The 20,525-nt window shown below is 38.1% G+C and overlaps 1 protein-coding gene across 1 annotated transcript in view; it reads right to left on the bottom strand.

Annotated features, from left to right (window-relative positions):
• Positions 1 to 11,553: 11,553 nt before the first annotated feature.
• Positions 11,554 to 20,525, bottom strand: part of CUNH9orf85 (chromosome unknown C9orf85 homolog) — a 39,934-nt gene continuing 30,962 nt past the window's right edge. The window contains exons 2-4 of the mRNA XM_070035745.1: positions 18,744 to 18,850; positions 13,147 to 13,260; positions 11,554 to 12,727 (exon numbers count right to left, since the gene is read on the bottom strand). Coding sequence (XP_069891846.1) covers positions 12,592 to 12,727; positions 13,147 to 13,260; positions 18,744 to 18,850 — 357 coding nt within the window. The 3' untranslated portion in view covers positions 11,554 to 12,591. The remainder of the gene's footprint in view (positions 12,728 to 13,146; positions 13,261 to 18,743; positions 18,851 to 20,525) is intronic.

Below are 20,525 nucleotides of genomic sequence, written 5' to 3'. Positions count from 1 at the left end.
TTTCCCTATGGTACCTAAGTGTCACATTTACCTCTGACAGGAGGGTTTTTCCACATAAGGTAGCCTTGACCTGACAGCTGTTGTCCACAACCCACACCGTGACAGCCTTGTGCCTAAGGGATTGTGGAGCAACGGCTGTCAGCCTGGGCACGGGTCCATTTTCCCAGCTGTGGCACAGGACACAATACACTGACAGTGTGGATGTTGGCCTTGGGTGCCAGCCCAGCCCTTGGAGCTGTACAGCCTCTTATAAGGCCTTGCCTTGGTGGCTCCCCAAATACCATCAACAACGCATCACAGGGGGAAAAGCCTTGCTACGGGGCAGGGAAATGTAAATTCACACCACAGGTGATTATACTGGACATTTAATGAGTCATAATTATCCCTTTGGTTGCTGAGCTGAAGAGAGCTGTGAACTTTCCCAATGTCTACTTACCTTTGGGCATCGTAGAAGACACTTTCAGCTCAAGATTGAGCAGGAGCAGATTCTATCACATGGGAAGATAAGAATACAAATGAAAGTGCACCAGGCAGAGACTGCAGGGGCGGAGCATTATGTATATGTTAACATTGGCTCTACAGAAAACGGAGGCAGGCTCATTTTTGAAAGGGCATAAGCATAGACATAAGAACTCTGTAGTACAGAAGCAAATGCAGCCAGTCTAGTGCTGAAATTAGCAACTTGGGGTAAACTTTTGAAAGGGGATCTAAAATGGACCTAAATGAATTCCAGAACAACAATAGTTGTATTTTTCTCTTAGGACGAATCAAAGGTCAATAGCAGAATTCAGATCCTGTCCTGAGAGTTTGCCATGTATAGTGCTCCTTGATTGAAAGCAGGTCCAGATACTGTTCTGTTTCCTTTTCTTCATGTCCTCTGGTTGAATCACTACTCCCAAGCAAGCATACACACATACACACGCATACACACAATCACCTGCATTCCACTTTGACTTAAAGATAATTAAAGCTGCTTCTTTAATTCTCAAAGGACATGGCTGACCTTCTTCTTCACAGTCATGCTGGTGAAACCCACTGGGAAAGAAAAGAAAAATTCTTCAAATTACATGCTCTCTTATCTATTGAGGGAATGCTATAATGCACATGCTACATTACATGATGTGTGCTTCCATTTTGAAAATGTTTCTATTGGAAACATGAAAATATCCTTAATAAATCAAAACTGTACACATAGCTAGGTACTGTAATACACATCTGCATTTAGGAAGCTGAAGCAGGAGAGAATCACAAGCTCAAGACCAGCCTTGAGTCACTTACTCCTGCTGTAAGGCAAATAAGCCAAGCTTGATGGCTCATGCTTACACTCCCAATTACTCAGAAGGTAGAGATCAGGAAGGTCACAGTTGGAGGCCAGCCTGGGGCAAAAAGTGAAACTTTATCACAACTAAAAACACTGGGAATACTGGTGGGCACCTGTAATCCAAGCTAAAAAGAGAAATAGGTAGGAGAATCGTGGTCTAAGGCCTGATCTGGGGCAAAAAGACAATCTAAACAAACAAACACACAAACAAAAACAATCAAAGTAAAAGAAGTGGGAATGTGGTTCGGATGATAGCCCTGAGTTCAAACTCTGGTACCAACAGACCCCCCAAAACTATACAAATGATGGTGCATTTACATTTCTCATGTAGCATATTGCAAGAAGAGGTAGATGGTACTGTTAGGTTTTAGTACATCGTTCTTCCACCAGTACTACTCATAGGAATATTGCAACATGTGAAGGATTTTTCAAAATTGATATACAGCAAACCTCAGATTGGCAGAAAATACTTTCAAGTCATATCTGATAAGGCACTTATATCTAGATTGTACATAAACAAATCCTGTAATAGTAACACAAGAGAAAGAAACCCAAGCAACCCAATTCCTTAAGTGGGCAATATAATCTGAATACACATTTCAGATCCATGACTACCTGGTAGACCCAAGAAAATGAGCAGAGTCATTAGAAACACACGATTTAGAACATCAGGGAGGCATTGCACATGTCTTCACTGGTAATAATCTACACCGGCAGCAACCACCGCTGAGACCACGGAACCTCCTGGGACCTTCGCACACAACTGACTGTAAAATGGCACCCCTAATTTGGAAACTAGTCTAATGGTTTCTTAAAAGTTAAACAAATGTATCATATCTTGAGTTTCCCTTTTTGGAGTACCAACCAAGAAAAATGAAAAGATACGTCCAGGAAAAGACTTGATGTTCATACTGCTACTTTCTGAATAGCTCAAAGAGGGGAAAAAAAAACAAAATTTGAATAGGCCAACAAAATAAGCATGGCAATGTAATATAGTCTTTGGAAACGGAAAAGGAGCGATGAGCTATTGGCACATTATAAAACAAAGTACCTCAAATGTAAGTTAAATGAAAGCAGCCAGACTCAGAGGTAACATGCTTTAGGATTTCATTTAGATGAAAAGGTTTTTGTGTTTGTTTGGTTTTTTAAAATAGACTCAGAAAGGAGATTTGTTGCTTGGGGCAAAGATTTGGGAATGAGGAGTGAATTCAGGCAGGTATGATGGAACTTTGTGAGAGGAGGTTGTAAAACTTGACTGTGGTGATAATTGCCTAGCACTGTAAATCTACCAGTCCCTACATGACACACTTACATGGGTGGGTTCTATGTTAGGTAAATTATGCCTCAATAAACCCTTTCAAAAGTACAGAGACAATTATCACTACATTATGGGAAAAGCTTTCATAAAAGCAATTTACAGATTGCACAGCACAACAAAGACTTATATTCTCTATCAGTGGTTGCCAACTGCTCCCAGGCCCCAAATCCCTTTTTAACAGGAAAAACAGTCTTGGAGCCATTGCATTGAACCTTAAGTATAAATTGAGGAAATACATCATTTCAGGAACACAGTGAACTTGGTAAAATCATTTTTATTTGAATTTGTATTTAACTAGCCACCATTACCATGTATAAAAATACCAAACACGTAAGACACAGACTCTGAGCAATGCCAAGTACATGCATAGAGCCACCTGCAACTTGACAGAAGTGAGATCACTCAGGGAACAATGACCTTGAGCTGAAACTTGCCGCAGAGAAAGATTTTATTGCCCCGTGAATGAAGAATTGAGCAAAGGAAAGCCATCTTTCCGCCTTCCCCTCCACGATCTGTTTAGTCATCTGTACAGTCAGCCTGCAACTGGGGCAAACATGATTTCGTCTGGGGACTGCAGGCGCAGCTCATGTTTGGGCAAATGATTCCTTGACAAGGTCACAGAGAAACAGGAACCATTATGACTGGAAAAATAGGGGACGGCTGACTGGTCAGATGCGTGTTCAAACGTATTGTGGATTCCTGCTTTGCGGGTTCCTGTGCTGTCTCGGGTCTCGCCCCTGCAGTCCCTTGCAGATACCTGGATAGACCCACATCGGTAATGGAAATGTTCTTGACCCTGTGGAGACGCTGCCCTCTCCTCTGGGATTTTCATTTCCCGTTGGATGTCCTCTGAAATCCACATGGTAGCATGGCATCACTAAGTGTTTCCAGCACTCTGAACCGAGGACTTCCCGTACATCCACCCGATCCCTTAGGAGGATCTGCAAGGGACCATTTCCATTGCCAAGAAACAAATGCAGAAATCCTCTCCATTATTTATAAGAAACCCTGAGCAAGTCTAGATTATGTTACTGTCCACCAGCAGCTGTCCACCCCGCACCAGCCTGTCAGCTGCTGCAGCCACAAGTGTTGATGGAAGCAACTTATTTATAAACAGCATGTAATGGTTCTGTTCTACTTCCAAGTTCTACCTTAGAGGGCTGGAGGCATGGCTCAAGTGGTAGAGCACCATATAGTACGTTTGGTATGCATGTGAGGGAAAAGGATAATGAATACAGTAGTCTCTCTGTGCTTCAGATTTTGGGGACTCGCTGCACTGTATTATAGGTTGTTTTGTTTTTCCTCTCCCCAAAGTAACACTTGTACCTATTGCTTACTACTGTACCAGGAAACATATTGGTATACTATTGTTATACAAATAGCCATCTAAAATTCTTTTTATGTTTCCTAACTTGGCAGGAATATCCCCTACTAAGGGAACATCACAGCTGACTCATACGGAACCATTTCTCCCAACCTTAAGTGGTCCAGTCAATTCCTCCAGGGACAATTCCTTTCTTAGATCATTAAGGCTATCCTTCTCATATTACCATGATTTTCCTTAGTAATGATCAATATTTTTAAAAAGGTAGAGGGGTAGACTTTAAAAGATGAAAGAAAACACGATTCACAAATAAATTTGTGACTAAGCAGAGAAGGGAACTAAATAAGATCATAACCAACTAGCAAAAATAATTTAAAATAGGAAAATTAATAATTTAAATAAACATTCTAGACCGCTTTTCTAATTCATTTTGCATTTTTAAATTTACTGTTATTTAAAATATGTATTCTTTTAGCATTTGATTTACTAAAGTTCTGTGTGTACATGCCTGGTATATTCCAAGTTAATATTATGGCCTTTTGTTTAGTTTGAGAAAGAACTGGAGAGTTTATAAAGTTGCTGTCAGAAATATTTTCTGAAGCTTACTGGTACTCTCCAATGTGTACATGGTATTACCGGAGAGTCCACATCTCACAAATATTAAAAATAGCCCTTAGCAGGCTTGACACTTCCTACTTAAGTATCCCCACTGGAAGGCTTCCCTACCTCTTTGCATGTAGCAGGAATTCTGTACCAAGTCCACCAGTTTAAGAGTTCTCAGTTGACCTACATCCCACACACTCACAAAACCTCAGTGGCTGTCACTTGAAATAAAATGTCTAAACCAAAATTTACAAAGCAGTATTTCCTATGGTGGAATAAAATAAATAACAATAACACCTGAACTTGTACTGAGGTCACTAGACACTAGGCAACAAGTAGTGGGGCAGGGGGGAGGGAAAAGGTCAATCAGAGACTACTAAGTTGTAGTCAGATATCACAAGGTGGGGAACAGATAATCATAACAACTGCTTAGAGCAGAAAGCTACAAGGGTTTGAATGTTTTCATTATCAAGAAACAGCAAGCGAAGGTAGGGAAGTGGGGAGGACAGGGATGGTAGGGGAAAAACAACGGAGAGGATTACTGCTTGACAGGAAATGTACTCATTACCTTACTCATGTAACTGTAACCCCTCTGTACAGTATCTTTACAATAAAATATATATTTAACCTGGAGTTCTACCCTGAAATACATGGACAGATCTCTCCATCTAAGAAAGAAAGAAAGAAAGAAAGAAAGAAAGAAAGAAAGAAAGAAAGAAAGAAAGAAAGAAAGAAAGAAAGAAAGAAAGAAAGGAAGGAAGGAAGGAAGGAAGGAAGGAAGGAAGGAAGGAAGGAAGGAAGGAAGGAAGGAAGGAAGGGAGAGAGAGAGAAAGAAAGGAAGGAAGGGAGAGAGAGAGAGAGAGAATGAAAGGAGTCATATACATTTAAAAAGAACTTGAATAAAGCACCTCACTATATGCCAGGAGTTTTCTTTGCATTTATTCCTACAGTAACTTCCCACAGTAGTTACCAGAGTCCTTATTTGACAAACAGGGCACAGAGCAAGTAACTTCACAAAGGCTAAGGACATTCACAAGCCAGTCACAGGCAGGAAGAGGCAGTGGTAGGGCACAGACGTCTTTCTGTTGCAGTTTCTGCCTCAGTCACTGCCGCCTGCTCTTGCTTTAGTCAAGATTTAGGAACTGATTTGACAAAAGGATATGATCATATTTTAATTGAAGTACAGTTGACAGCTGACCTGCTTCTCACACCCACACAATCTTAAGATAGCTTGTAATAAAATGCTTAACTCAAAAGCAATACTTGACTTAAACAAATATTAAGTATTATTATGTAGAAATATAACTTCCTAGTTTTTAAAAATGGGGAGTGAATTGCTGAATTCATTACAACTGTGTTATGTTACTTTTTGATTACAATAAAAGTTTCCAGTAAACTTTTCACACACATACACACAAATTGAACTCATGGAAGCCGAGGTAAGCAGATGCTGGGAAGAATGTCAGGGGGAAGGGAGGATGGAGAAAGGGTGATCTAAAGTGTTGAATTTTCTATTTCTGTACTGCTATGGGTATCTCAACCAAGATGCAGATGTTCCCAGAATTCCAGGAGCCATGCTTAATTCTTTTCTTGTCTGTTTCCAATCTCCAAAAGGAGTCGCTCTTCTGACATCTGTCACCATGTTACTTAGAACTATCATTGATCTTAAGTTTCACATAATGGATTAATAAAGGATGTAACTTCTTATATCTGGATTCTTTTAGTGGTGGTGTCTGTGAAGTCACCCATGAAAAGAAAATGTAAGTTTGAAAATGCTTACTACACCTTAATGTGGAGTAGACATTTAATTAAAAACATAATGTAACTTGATTTTGAAATATTAGTTTACACATTTTATATTAAAATTTTAATTTATGCACACAATGTTGCTACAGATCACAATCTTGTAAGTTAGGCTTGAATAAAATACTGTCTAAACAACTAGGGTACTCTTTTTAATTTTATTTTATTTTATTTTATTTATTTATTTATTGGTCAGTCCTGGGGCTTGAACTCAAGGCCTGGGCATTGTCCTGAGCTATTGCTCAAGGCTAGCACCCTATCACCTGAGCCACAGCACCACTTTCAGCTTTTCTGTTTATGTGGTACTACAGAATCGAACCTAGAGCTTCATACAAGTTAGGTAAGCACTCTACCACTAAGCCACATTCCCAGTCCCTTGTTTAATTCCTAGTCCCTTGTTTAATTTTTCGAGACAGTCTCCATATGTTGACTAATCAACATGGGACTCCTGGCTCAACCAATTCCCTCGCTTTAGTCTCTTTTTAAAAAAAATTATTTTATTTTTTTTGTCAGCCGTGGGGCTTGAACTCTGGGCTTGGGCGCTGTCCTTGCGCTCTTCAGCTCAAGGCGAGCGCTCTACTGCTTGAGCCACAGCGCCACTTCCAGTGTTTTTAGTGGTTTATTGGAGATAAGAGACTCACGGACTTTCCTGCCCGGGCTGGCTTTGAACCACAATCCTCAGATCTCAGCCTCCTGAGTAGCTAGGATTACAGGTGTGAGCCACCGGCGCCTGGCTCACTTTAGTCTCTTTAGACAGATATGAGCTACACCAGCTGTTGTTTTTGTTTGTATTTTCATAATCGATACTTATTTAAAACTTTCCTGGAGCTAGGTGTCAGTGGCTCACATTTACAATTCTAGATACTCAGGAGGTGGAGATCTGAAGATCCCGATTCAAAGCAGCACAGACAAACCCAAGGTAAGGCTTATGTCTAATAAATGAGCAAAACACTTGAAGTGGAGGTGTGGCTCCAATGGTGGAGCACCAAAACAGGTAAGAGTTAGTGTGAGGTCCTGAGTTCAAGCTCCAGTACTGGCAGAAAAATAAGAGCTCATCAGTACCAATGAAATGGTAGTGCGAATTATTTCCTGTGTAGTGAAATAGAATAATTACTTTTCTAACAAGTTTTAAGATAATGTAGTACATAGTTCATGTTCTGTTGCTCTAACACCTGAGGGCTGGGATGTAGACTGCTTGTGTAATATGCACCAGGTCCTGCATTCCATTCACACCACCACACAAAAGGGCGAGGAGGTAGTTTTTCGAAACAGTAAGTTTATGAGGCTTATGTTTCTAGGAATAACACTAGCACCAGGATTTCTGGTGAGGGCAGAAAACCTAACAGCTGGAGGCAGGAGATCAAGGAGGAAAGACCCACAGGTCGATGCATGCAGAAGTCAGGAGGTTACAGAGGGAACCAGACATGTTATAGCCACTGCATCCCCAGAGAAACAGGTATCATGAGAAAGACATGAATCCTTCTTAAATGCCCACCTCCCCAAAAGACTCCCTTGGCAAACACATCTCAATGTGAGACGTGGTGAGGACAAACGAGATCCAAACCATAGTGTGTAAGAAGGCCAGATGCGACCTTCTCTGTAAATTGGTAACACCTTTGTGAAAGTCTGGTTCTGTAAAAGTCTTTAAGTATGAAGTCAAGAAGACACAATTTTTCCTCGTATGTGTAATGGCTGACAGACTGTAGGACAGAACTGTAGCACAGAGCTGAGTAAATAGTCTGTATTTCTTTAAAGCCATAGGTGAGCCAACATGGTACAAAGTGGTCCTGCAACGTTCAGTTGCTAAAGATCAACAAAATGAGCAATGACATTCTATACCATGATTATAGGAAGATATGTGTAATGTTTTAAAAGTATAAGAGCAATAATTCAGTACAGAAGTATTACAGGGCACAGAAAAATATTTTTCTGTTTCCCTTTAGAAATACCTTTGACATGTGATAGTGTAACAACATAGTACAGTAGTTACCTAGAATTGTCGCTTACTAGCTGTATGACTTGGTCTAATTAATCTTTCTATGCTTTGATTCTCATGAGACTGATATAGGATTAAATGTGCTTACATTAATGTATGCAAAATGCTTGAGAGTATTACATTTGATAGCATCTTTGTTACTGTGTAGTGATTTCGCTTTTCTCAATTCTTCTGCAGGATGAAGGCACACAACCAAACGGGTAACTCTTCAAGGCCAATTAATCATTGTGAATGTATTTATTATCTTGTGGCCACAGCACCTATAAAGTCCTATAGGAACAGAGATTACCAATGTGCTGAGATCTTCAGCTGAAATGAATCTGGCTGCAATAACAGGACTGCTGATGGGCAGCGGTGGCTTATATAACTAGATATTTATTTATATAATGAGAACCGGACCTTTCTAGGGTTCACCAAGTTAAGGCTTTGGATTGCTGTCTCTGAAGACTATTTAAATTTTCCATTTTGCCACTAAGTCCTAGACATGCATGTTTTCTCAGAACCGTATCAGGCAGGAAGAGCCTGGGGGGGGGGGGGGGGGGGAAGCTTTCCTTTTTTGTTGGTGAGTTAATTCTTTCCCAGAATCTCCCAGTGATCTCCTCATACGGCTGGCTACCACTAGTTGTAAAAAAGGCTGAGAAGGGCAAAAATGTGACAGAGGTCCTGTGTTCTGATAGATAAAAAGAGGTGGGGGGAGGGGGGAGGCGTAAAAATAGCTTTTTTTTTTTTTTTGCAACATTCAGCTGATACTTTGTTATATCTGATGACTAGAATCACAGAGGTCTTGAAGGAAGAAATTCTGGGCTGTACTCCAGAGCAAAATGAATCAGAATAGTCCAGAAGTAAGAATTTTCTTAAAAGCACATCACAAGAATTATAGGATCAGAGTTTAGAAATTCTGGTCTGCCATATTTCAGAATAACTGATGCAGTCTCAACCATCTGCTATCAAAGCAGAGCAAGCTAATTCCCTACGTTAAATTAAGCCCATTAAAATAACACAATCCTTCATTTCTCCATATTGAGCCCTAGTAACAATTAGCTCTCAGATTAGAAAGAATAATTCCTCAAGAAATATACAGGAACTAAATAAAACAACGTCTGCTTACAAAATAAAGCAATTTTTCTTAGGACTAAAAAATGAAATGGAGAAAATAGGGAAAACTTAAGTGAAATTCAGTCTCAGTGGGTTGAGACATTTTGCAAACCTGTCTGAGATACACTGCCAATAAAAGATGAAGGTCTGAAGGCAAAGATGCTGGCTATGAATTCGACAACTGTACATCTCAAATACAGACCACGTCTGTACATCTGAAGCCGTCTGTACATCTGAAGCCGCAGGTAGCTGCAGATGGGGACCAGTGGCACCCATCTGCATTCTTAAGAGTTGTCTCCTGCACCCACTCCCTTCACAGAATCCAGTCAGAATGGCACGCTTGGGGTGCAGGTTTGCAGACTGAGCCCAGGCAAGGCTCCTCCTATATTCAGGAGGGTTGATTGGTAGTGACTCTGGTTTTTCCTAGTGGTTTTGTTTGCTAAGGACGGGCCTGAGTACTGGTTAGGGAGGAGCTAAGCTATGGCATGACCAATGAGAAGCCAGAGTTCACTGTGAGCCAGGACCCAGTCCTCAGCTCTGATCATCAGGTCCCTGTTGAGGAGGCTTGAGTCTTTCCAATGGAAGGTGAGTGTCCTGCATGGGGAATTCAGAACAGCGATTTCCTCCTGACTGCAGCAGCGCTGGCCCCAGGTGGTTGGAATCAATCCTGAACTACATTTTTGTTTCGTTTACTTTTACAAAAGAAAGGAATATACGTATGTGTATGTGTGTGCGAGAGAGTACTGAGCAAAAACCCTTCAGTTGAAATATTGCACATGTGGGCATCAGAAGACAAGCCATTCCTTACACCAATATTGGAAAGGCCTTGGATCTCTGAGGACAGCAGTGATTCCTGTTTCTACTTAAACCCCTCCTACCTTGTTCCGTGGCAAAGAAATGCCTCTTGATCGTGTGCATGTGCAAGTGTTTCGCTGTGTCTGGTTTCTGAGTCATGTTCCAGCTGCTTTGCTCTGCACATGGACCTGTACTCACTTGGAACATGACTACTAAATCTTTTCCAGATTAATAAAGGAAAGAAATAATAAAGAAAGAATGAAATGCTATTGATACACATCAGTAGGCCATGCTCTGTTACAGTGCACTCAGGGTAATCGGAGGAATTACACTACATTCACAAGGGAAAGAATATATGCTAGATCTAATAATAATTCTGGCTCTTTAATCATAAAAGTGAAACTTAGCATACAAAGTACAGACAATGGATATGTAAAAGTAAGTTTGTATACTAATACAGAAATCGCGTAAGTTAATGGGAGAGAAATGAAGACTAGAGGCTTAAATACTGAGATCTCTGCATTAAGAACATGATTCCTCTCTATTTTTGTCTCCAATTTTCTTAGTGTCACAAAATTTCATATGTTTTATAATGGCACAATTCTTGAATACTTTTTAAAAATTTAATACTAGTTAGCATTTTTTGATGGCTCTGAAATGTTGTTTACTTTTACATGCTCAAATATTTTAATGAAAACTGACACTAAGCTCTTAAATATTTTCAGTATGTGTTTCTAAAAATAACACTATTAAAAACAGCAAAAGTTATGTCTTAGTATTATGTATTACCAAAGCCAAATAGTAAAATAGAAAGAAGACAAAGTTAATTAATAGTTATAGAAATATAAATTCATAAGGCAAGGAAATACTGCTGTTTACCTATTAAATTAATGTAATTTTAAAATTCTAAGTATTAGAAAGGATACAGAACACTGTAACTCTTTATGTTGCTATATAAAGTATTAACAGTTCCTTTGGGAAAAAAATTATATATTACATAGTAAGAGTGAAGATGAATATATACCTGATTCCCTCTACTCCTGGTAGTTTACATTCCTACAGAAATGCATATATGTACCAAAAAACTCACATAAAATTGTTCTTACCAATATTGTTTGTAACGGGAAAAAAAATCAAAATTCAAATGTAGCAGCATTGGACTGTATTATCAAAGTATCTATGAAAATACAGAGAACAATATACAATAATGTAAAATTGAATGAATTTCAGCTTTTCTGGCATGGATCACTTTCAAATTTTATAACAATGAAAAAAAAGAAAAGATACAAAATAACATGTACAGTTTAAATGTTTATTTAGAATTTAAAATTTAGAACCCTAGCTTGACTTCTTTTCAAATGGTTGATAGAAAGAAAACAAATCAAAATGCCAACAACTGGGATCCAAGCGAAGAGAACCCAAAGGTTCACTATACAACTTTGAAACTTTTCTGTAGTTCTCAGGTTTTCCAAAACAAAGACAAGAAAGAATCATCAGAGAAAACTATCTGATATTGTTGAGAAGTACAAATAAGGGTAGTAAGATGATACAGAAAATAATCATCAAAATTCAGGATGATGTCGCCTCTGAGAAGAAGGGTGAGCTTGTGGGAAGGAAGAGACTTGGAGGGAAATTTCTGATACCGGAAGCTTCTGACGTGTGTGTGTGTGTGTGTGTGTGTGTGTGTGTGTGTGTGTGTGTGTGTGTGTGCGTGTGCGTGTGCGTGTGCGTGTGCGTGCGTGCGCGCGCACGTGTACGCAAGAGTGTGACACAAATGAATATAAATATATTCACTTTCTGGGTTCTTGATTTTTGTGAGTAGATATTTCACAAGAGGCAAAAGGTAAAACTGTAGAGATACTTTCAAAGATCAGTTGTTAGACATTTGCCAAACATTATTAAAATTATTTTTTGCTTTGTAATAAGTAAGTTTACATAAGGGAGAGGTTTCTCTATAAAAAAACACACTAATATGAGATTGACCTATCAAAAGGCACTTACCATGATTAATTTTAAAACTAGCTATCAAATGTCATCTTATTTTATAAAACAGTTCTGCTATAAACAATTCTGAATCATTTGGCTTGATATTAGATAGTACATAATTCTAAGTAATATGCACTTATATGCATTCAACATTCATTTTGGCCAACATTTTAGTATTTACTGCAAGAAAACTCTGGATGACAGTTTCCTAATTATCATTGATATATAAATTTTGCCTATTTCTATAGTTCTAGTCCTCTTTCCTCATTAGGACTTAGAGGTATTTTTGTTGAAACCCTTGAAATTACTAGCGTGCTGGTACCCCCGACTTGAAGTGAGTGGTGGTTACATTAGCCTACGGCATTCAGATCACCTAAGTCTCCAGCAAAATCTGAATCATCATCACTTTCTTCATTTCTTTTGCACCTTCTATGAGAACTTTGATCATTTTCACCATTTTCTGTCCTTCCTGGTTCTTTATTAAACCTAAAGATAGAAGAGAAAGTTTCTGATTACTTCACAGACCTTTATGATTGAACCACCAAAGTAAAGAAGGCCTTTCCCAACGAAAGATCCTTAAAGACTACTGAAGAACTAATCAAGAAATACACAGTCCTTAAAGTAGGTTTGAAATTGATACAAAGGTATTCATGAAGGGGAAATTGTTACATAGTGAGTAATTATTATGAATGTAAAGCTCATAGCTAAATAGTTGATGTTCTTAAAGATAACAAGTGTCACTTTTACCACAGTAGAGTTGAAAAATTATGATTTTTTCCTTGTTATGTAGAAAAATGTCTCCATAAGTGTAAATACTTTACCTTCAGAGTTACTGAATGGGTCATTAAAAGGAAGGCCACGCACCTTAGAAAGTGTAAAACCCAGATGCAAAAGCAAATACTCACGGAATAACAATGTCTTCTTTCTTTCCACACTTGGCGCAAACTTCCAGCTTACAAGCACAAGGTCTACAAATTATGTGGTAAGAATCCTTCACAGTCTTCTGTAAACATTTAACACTAAAAATGGGAAGGGAAAATCAAATATTGATTTTTACTAATTGCTTAAGACTTGATGAAATAAGGTGGTAGAGCTTAAATCCATTTGAAAGGCCCAAAAATCAAAACTCCTGGATTTCAATCTCAGATTTAGGGTGGGTATAGTGGTGCACACCTGTAATCTAGACCCTTGAGGTACTGAAGCAAGAAGATTGAGAGTTTGAAGCCAGTCTGGGCTACCTAGAATATTCTGTTTCAAAAACCAAAAATAGGAAAGAAGCTACAACTATTATTAACTGTAACATGACATAAAGAAACATTCTGCATATAAATTCTACTCTAAGATCTCCAACTAGGACAAATAAATTACAATTAAAAATAAAAAGTAAAACAAAATCCCTCTTTGATGTTAAACTTAATGAATACAATTTTTACTAAATTACTCTGTAATAAAAGGGTATGTTAAATTTTGCATACCATAAGAATACACATATAGGGCTGGGAAGGTGGCTCAGTGGTAGAGTGCTTGTCTTGCATGCCTGAGGCCCTGGGCTCGATTCCTCAGCACCACATAAGCAAAAAGAAAAAAGCCGGAAGTGGCGCTGTGGCTCAAGTGGTAGAGCGCTAGCCTTGAGCTGAAGAGCTGAGGGACAGCACCCAGGCCCAGAGTTCAAGCCCCACGACCAGACCCAAAAGAAAAAAAAAAGAATACACATATAGTAAAGTTCCAATCAAATGATTAGATAAATTAGGTTCATCTGAGAACTCAAGGAAATTAGAATATAATCTCATATTTTGAGGCTCTCATGCTTGGGATTATTGGCGTAAACAAATCTTTAAATATTTAAATTGCAAGTTTGGGCAGAACTGTTACTGTTAAAATTTACATATATAGTAAGTTTAAAATGGATACTTTGTTTTGTTGTCTAGAGTCTAAAGGTAGTACATTTCTTAAGACTCAAACACCTGTATAGCCTGTTGAAATCAGATCCCAGTATGGATTAGTTACATAACCAAAACCTTAGGAATGTATCCCAAGAATATATTAAACTCTACAAGAAAATTCTATGATCATAACCTTTTGCAAATTCTCGACCTATATCAAAATAATACTGTCTTACTACTTTAGAGGAAATTTTGTGTTCCCATGCCTGGCTGTCACTAAAAGGACAAACTCTGAGAACAGAATGAATTCTACTGCTAAGAGCAATTATGCACTTTCAAATTTAAATTACTTCTGAAAACCAGATTTCCCTAAGGTAGTAGCTCTGAATAAAAAGACCTATCTGACAGTACAACGAAGATATACATGCCTTCAAAATGATTTTTTTTCCTTTTATAAGGGTGACATGTTTGTGAAAATATGTATAATTTTTAGGTATTTACAAACTTCCACTTTCTCTATTATGAAAGTGGGATCTTGCTGAGTGTACCTTTAAAAAAAAACTCAATTAATTCAGGCTTTCAGAGGTTTGAAATCAATAAACGGTTGGTATATATTTTTTAACTCAGCACAATATTCATCATCCCAAAGAATCTTGATCTTAAGTATGAGAACAGTGGTTATCATTGAATCCAATGAATACACATTTCAAGTTGTACTAAAGCCTATAAAGTATTTTAAAATAACTTTAAGACATCTATATATCTTAAATAGCTCTTAGCACACTTTTTCTTATAAAGTTTACATAATTAAGAAATAATATCAAATTCACTTAAATTCTTCTCCTGTACATTGTGCTACGAAATCATCAGAGCTGTTAATAGTCTAAACTTCTTTTCATTGCTCTATGGAATAGTTTCCAGAACAGTGGTTCAAAGAATCTTGGCCTTAGCCGGACGCTGATGGCTCACCCCTGTAATCCTAGCTACTCAGGAGGCTGAGATCTGAGGATCGCGGTTCAAAGCCAGCCCGGGCAGGAGAGACCGTGAGACTCCTATCTCCAATAAATCACCAGAAAACCGGAAGTGGCGCTGTAGCTCAAGTGGTAGAGTGCTCGCCTTGAGCTGAAGAGCTGAGGGACAGCGCCCAGGCCCAGAGTTCAAGCCCCATGACCGACAAAAAAAAAAAAAAAAAAAAAGAATCTTGGCCTTGTGGTTAGCTAAAAACACAAGCCGTGCTTATTGACGAAGGAGACAATACATATCTTTAAGATAGTGCTGGATTGTTTTTACAATGCAAAACAAAAAGAAAGAGTAATTGCATAAGGCTAATAAATGTTTACTGTATACTTAAAGATGAAAATGGGGGACATGAAGTTTTTACTAGATGAGGGTTAGCCCCTGGATAGCAGTATTTTTTGAAACAACATAATGGGGAAGGAACAGTAAATGTCTGGAAAACTGGAGACCATGATTCTACCTTGGGTGTGATATGTCTCTGTTGTACAGATTTGAGTTGAAATGTTTATGAATGTCACTCAGAGCACTGAGACCCATGCACAAGGACAGACAGGGTGATGAAGGACAATGGTCTGAATTATATTATACTCGTCATCTCTACAAACTCAACAGTTCAAAAACAAAGACTTTTTGATGACACCTGTATTAGCAACATAATTTACTATATAATTGAGCATATTGGAAGATTTATGTAGAGGAGGTAAACTTTCCCCAGTATTCTCTTTAAGAATTTCCCACTGGGACTGATATAAAACGGGTTAGTACTACATTCTCCCTGAAACTACTTTCTTTCCTGGTTATAGCACCTTAACCTTTAGCATAATTAATCTCCATGTATGGCAGTCTCGTGTGTACCATGACTAGGTGTTTTGGTAAACAGTGACTTGTGCTCCACCCTCTTGATGTACAAATCATAGAAACTCAACACGGATAAAGCATCAGTCACATTTCCTGCAGTGGCTCTAAGTAAATCTATGCTCAAAACAGGAAGCTTCCAAAACCACACATGCTACTCAAATAAAATGCTTTTTAAGGAAACAATATCCTCCATTCCAAATACCCAGGAGTACAAGTAGTTTCTTTGTATCTTTAGATGGAGTATGTGAAAGTCAGTAGAAATACTACCTCTCTCTTATTGTAGTAGTAGGTTGGATTAGACTAATTATTTTCCTTTTTTTATTTTTTTATTAATGTACCCTAATTGTCCAAAAGAATAGATTTCAGGACATTTTCATGTATGTATAAAATGTACTTTGATCAATTCCTAGAATATTTGCTTTAAAAAGGAGTACAAGTTATTCACCTCTGACCAAGAACAGTTTAGAAAAATAGAATGGAAACTGTTTAGGCTAGGGAATTTTAAATCAAAGGTTGCTGCACCAATGTAAAAAAAACGGTAGTCTCTATGTACTGTGACTGATGCATCAAAGTAATCAACACTCCATTTTAACTTTATTAATATTATTATTTTTGTGTGCTGGTCCTGAGGTTTAAACTCAGGGCCTGAGCTTACAACTGCCTATGAGATTTTGCACTGAAGGCTAGAACTCTGTTACTTGAGCTATAGCTCTACTACCAGCTTTTGTGGGTGATTAATTGGAGATAAGAGTCTACAGATTTTCCTGCCCAGCTGGCTTTGAAATGTGATCCTCAGATCTCAGCCACCACAATAGCTAGGATTACAGTGTGAGCCAGCAGCTAGGATTACAGTGTGAGCCAGAAGCGTCTAGCCCTGTTTACCTTTTAAAAAACATGAGGAGCAGGGGCTAAGAGGGTGGCTCAGTGGTAGAGTGCTTGCATGAGGCCCTGGGTTCTATTCCTCAGTACCACATAAGCTGTGGCTCAAGTGGTAGAGCACTAGCCTTGAGCTGAAGAGCTGAGGGACAGCACCCAGGCCCAGAGTTCCGGTCTCATGACTGACCAAAAAAAACAAAACAAAACCCATGAGGAGCAGAGGTCCAGAACAGAGCCGGAACTTTTAAGTCACCCATACAATACAATGTGACATAAAGAGCTACCTATGACTAAAACTCTACTGCAGGACATTTTAATACTCCTGGAATGCAGTGACATAACTCTCTCATCACTGATTAACCTTCAGAGACTCGGCCTATTATAAGAAATGGTAAAACTAAACAAGCACAGCTAAAGAGGCCAACCTACATAGCTTACAGCCACAAACTGGTACGGGAAGAGAGGCTTGAAGGTTGCTTTTGCTGGGCCTACAAACGAACTCAAAGCAGGGGAAAGGTTGGCATTTCTGCCTCTATTTTATGTGTGTCTCTGCTCTAAGTCATTCTCTCTGAGATCTGAGGATTGCAGGAAAGCCTGTAAGACTCTTATCTCCAATTAACGATCAGAGAGCTGAAAGTCACACTGTGGCTCAAATGGTAGAGCACTAGCTTTGAACACAGAAGTCCAGAGATAGTGCCCAGGTGATGAGTTCAAGCCCCAGAACCAGCATGAAAAGTTTTAAAAATTGAGAAATAAACATTATAGCTAACACAAAAGAAGGAAAATCTTAGAGCTGTCTAAATGAGTCCAGAAAATCTACCGCAAAACTTAACATCTGTCAAATTTTTAATTGGTAAGATCTTTCACCTACTTTCACAATAGAATACAGCACTAAGAAAAGAAATTAGCATACAAATAACGTACGAGACAAGAATGTTTTCAAGTGATTTCATTTCATTTTTGTTAAAATGATATAGCTGGGCTGGGAAGGTGGCTCAGTGGTAGAGTGCTTGCCTTGCATGTATGAGGCCCTGGGTTCGATTCCTCAGCACCACATAAACAGAAAAAGCCAAAAATGGTACTGTGGCTCAAGTGATAGAGCACTAGCTTTGAGCTGAAGAGCTGAGGGACAGCGCCCAGGCCCAGAGTTCAAGCCCCACAACCAACAAAAAGAAAAAAGAAAAAAAAGAAAAAAAAGATATAGCTATATAAATGTATATTAGCTATACTTTGAAATTTTTAAGAAAAAATTCAATATTCCCAAGACAAAATGAAGATTTGGTAATGAGCCTTAAAAATATCTTTGTATAAAGAAAACATTGTTGAAGACATTCAGGAAGCTGAAAACATTGGATTAGGCCTATTAACTAAAAGTACACAATTTATTGCACAATCGGCATTTAATTACTATCTAGAGGACCCAGTTAATTCATTCATGGAAATCTAAAATTGGACAAGGCAAACACTTCCTCTATTGCTACATTTCCAATTCCTAATTTGGGCTACTGAGCATAGCACTGTTTGCAAGTCTTTGCTTCTTTGGTACAGTTCTAGGGACTCACTCTAGGCTCAGGCCCAGTAGTCACACACTCTACCATATAAGCTATGCCTCTAGTCACCAAAAGGGTTTTTGTGAGGGAATATATGGCAAAGCACAAAAGAGAACACTGTAAGATGGACATAAGAAACCTATCCAGTTGTCTAAAGAAAGTCAACACTGCTCACAATCAAGACAAAAAAAACCTCTGTCCTGAAACAGCATGCAATGAAATTCCATTGAAACAATACAGCATGATACACAAGCCCCTGTGAAACAACAAAATATGCTATCTATCCCACTGGTAAAATAACTAAGAAACTGAACTCACCATTTTTTAGGCTTTGATAATGGTTTGTATTTGCTGTACTTTACACGCCATTCAAGAACTTCTTTACAGTGCTGACACACTCCGTCATGAAGTTTTGCGTTAATTTTCTAAAACAAATACAACATCAAATTGAGAATTGAACCCAGGAGCCAGAAGAGCAAACCTTATTCCAAGGTATACGATAATTTTAAGATTTAAGCAAACAAACAAACAAAAACCCTGGCTTTAATCTGAATAAGGTTTTATGAGACATTATATATTTTATGAATATTATTCAATTTGGTTCTTTACAAAGACAATAGATCTTAACCACTTTAGCTCAGAACTAACTAGAAAGCTTTTTTAACCTCCTAGCACATTTGAAAAAGTCTTCATTGATCCTGATGTATATTATATCCAAATGGGTCAAAACTCAGTATACTGTTAAGATGCTTGTAATTTTATTGTATGGAAATTATGCCTCACTAAAAATGTAATAATAATAAAACCTAGTTTTAAGGATAATTTTAAACCTAGTTTTAAGAATTTTTTTTTTTTGGTGTGTGTGTGGGGGGAGGAGGGTAGTCCTAGAGCTTGAACCCAGTGCCTAGCTGCTATCCGCTATCCCTGAGCTTTTATGCTCAAAGATAATGTTCTACTAATTGAGCCACAGCTCTACTTCTGTGAATCTCCAGAATTTTCCTGCCTGGGCTGACTTTGAGCTATAATCCTTAGATCTCAGCCTCCGGAGTAGCTAAGTATGAGCCACTGGCATAGTTTCAACACTATTAGTTCAACAATTCTAACCTCTTCAGTGAATCAGAGAAACCCTAAGTTCTAAATTATCTGCTAGGAGACCACAAACTAAGGAATTTTAAAAGTGTAGGGTAGGGGAGAAGTGAGTTAGAAGTCTTTTTATTATTCAGTTTAATCTTCCAGCCTTCTCATAAAAGGGAAACTGTTGTACAAAAGCTCCTCCCACAAACTACTTAAAATAGACATGTGCAAGCCACTAGTTTGGTGAAGAAAGGGCTTAACGAGGGAAGAAAATATATTTAATTGGAATTTTATTTTCAAAATGTGCTGGATTTTTAAAAAGCAATAGCAAAAGTTTAAATTACCACACAGTCTCTGTAATAGTATTATATTGCGTAGCATATTGATTGGATTCAGGATTAAATACAGACACACAATGAAAAATTCTATGATTTTTTTTTTTTTTAGCTAAGGATGGGTCATCTTTTTCCCGGTGTTGGAAACAATAAATAGAAAGCATTTTAATATTTTTAAGACATTTAAATATTTTTCTTATCTTTTTTTCTCTCTCTTTGTTTCTATTGTAAATTTCTCTAGATGAGAAAAACATATCACAAGGATGCAGATTCACCGGAAGGCTATTTGATAGTGAGTTAAAAGCCTAATTTTAGACTACATCATTTGAGAAGTGCTTGGTATTCTTGAAAGCTCTCAATCAGAAAGTGAATGAATCTAATAAAATACTTACAAAAAAAAAAACAATTCAAGGGCATTTTCAAAAAACATAATTTAAGCTGTGAACACATTAGAGTGTAGCTCAAATGTAAAATATCCTCTATTACCTATGAATTATGTATGGGTATCTTTGTTTCTGACCTGAAGAGTTCCTGGGAAAGTAAGTTTTGCACTCAGCAGATCTGCTTACTTCACTGTAGTTAACTATACCCCTGCCAGACAAAAAGGGAAATCTATGTGAATACACAAACTTGTCTTCCTTTCAACCTTGATTCTCAGCCATCAAAAAGTGCTGGTTAAAGTGGTTGAACA

The sequence above is a fragment of the Dipodomys merriami genome, unplaced genomic scaffold (assembly GCF_024711535.1).
Source record: "Dipodomys merriami isolate MVZ:Mamm:240054 unplaced genomic scaffold, mDipMer1.0.p SCAF_26, whole genome shotgun sequence".
Classification (NCBI taxonomy): Eukaryota; Metazoa; Chordata; class Mammalia; order Rodentia; family Heteromyidae; genus Dipodomys; species Dipodomys merriami.
Note: the sequence above shows the minus strand (reverse complement) of the source record. Positions and strands in the feature narration are given on the sequence as shown.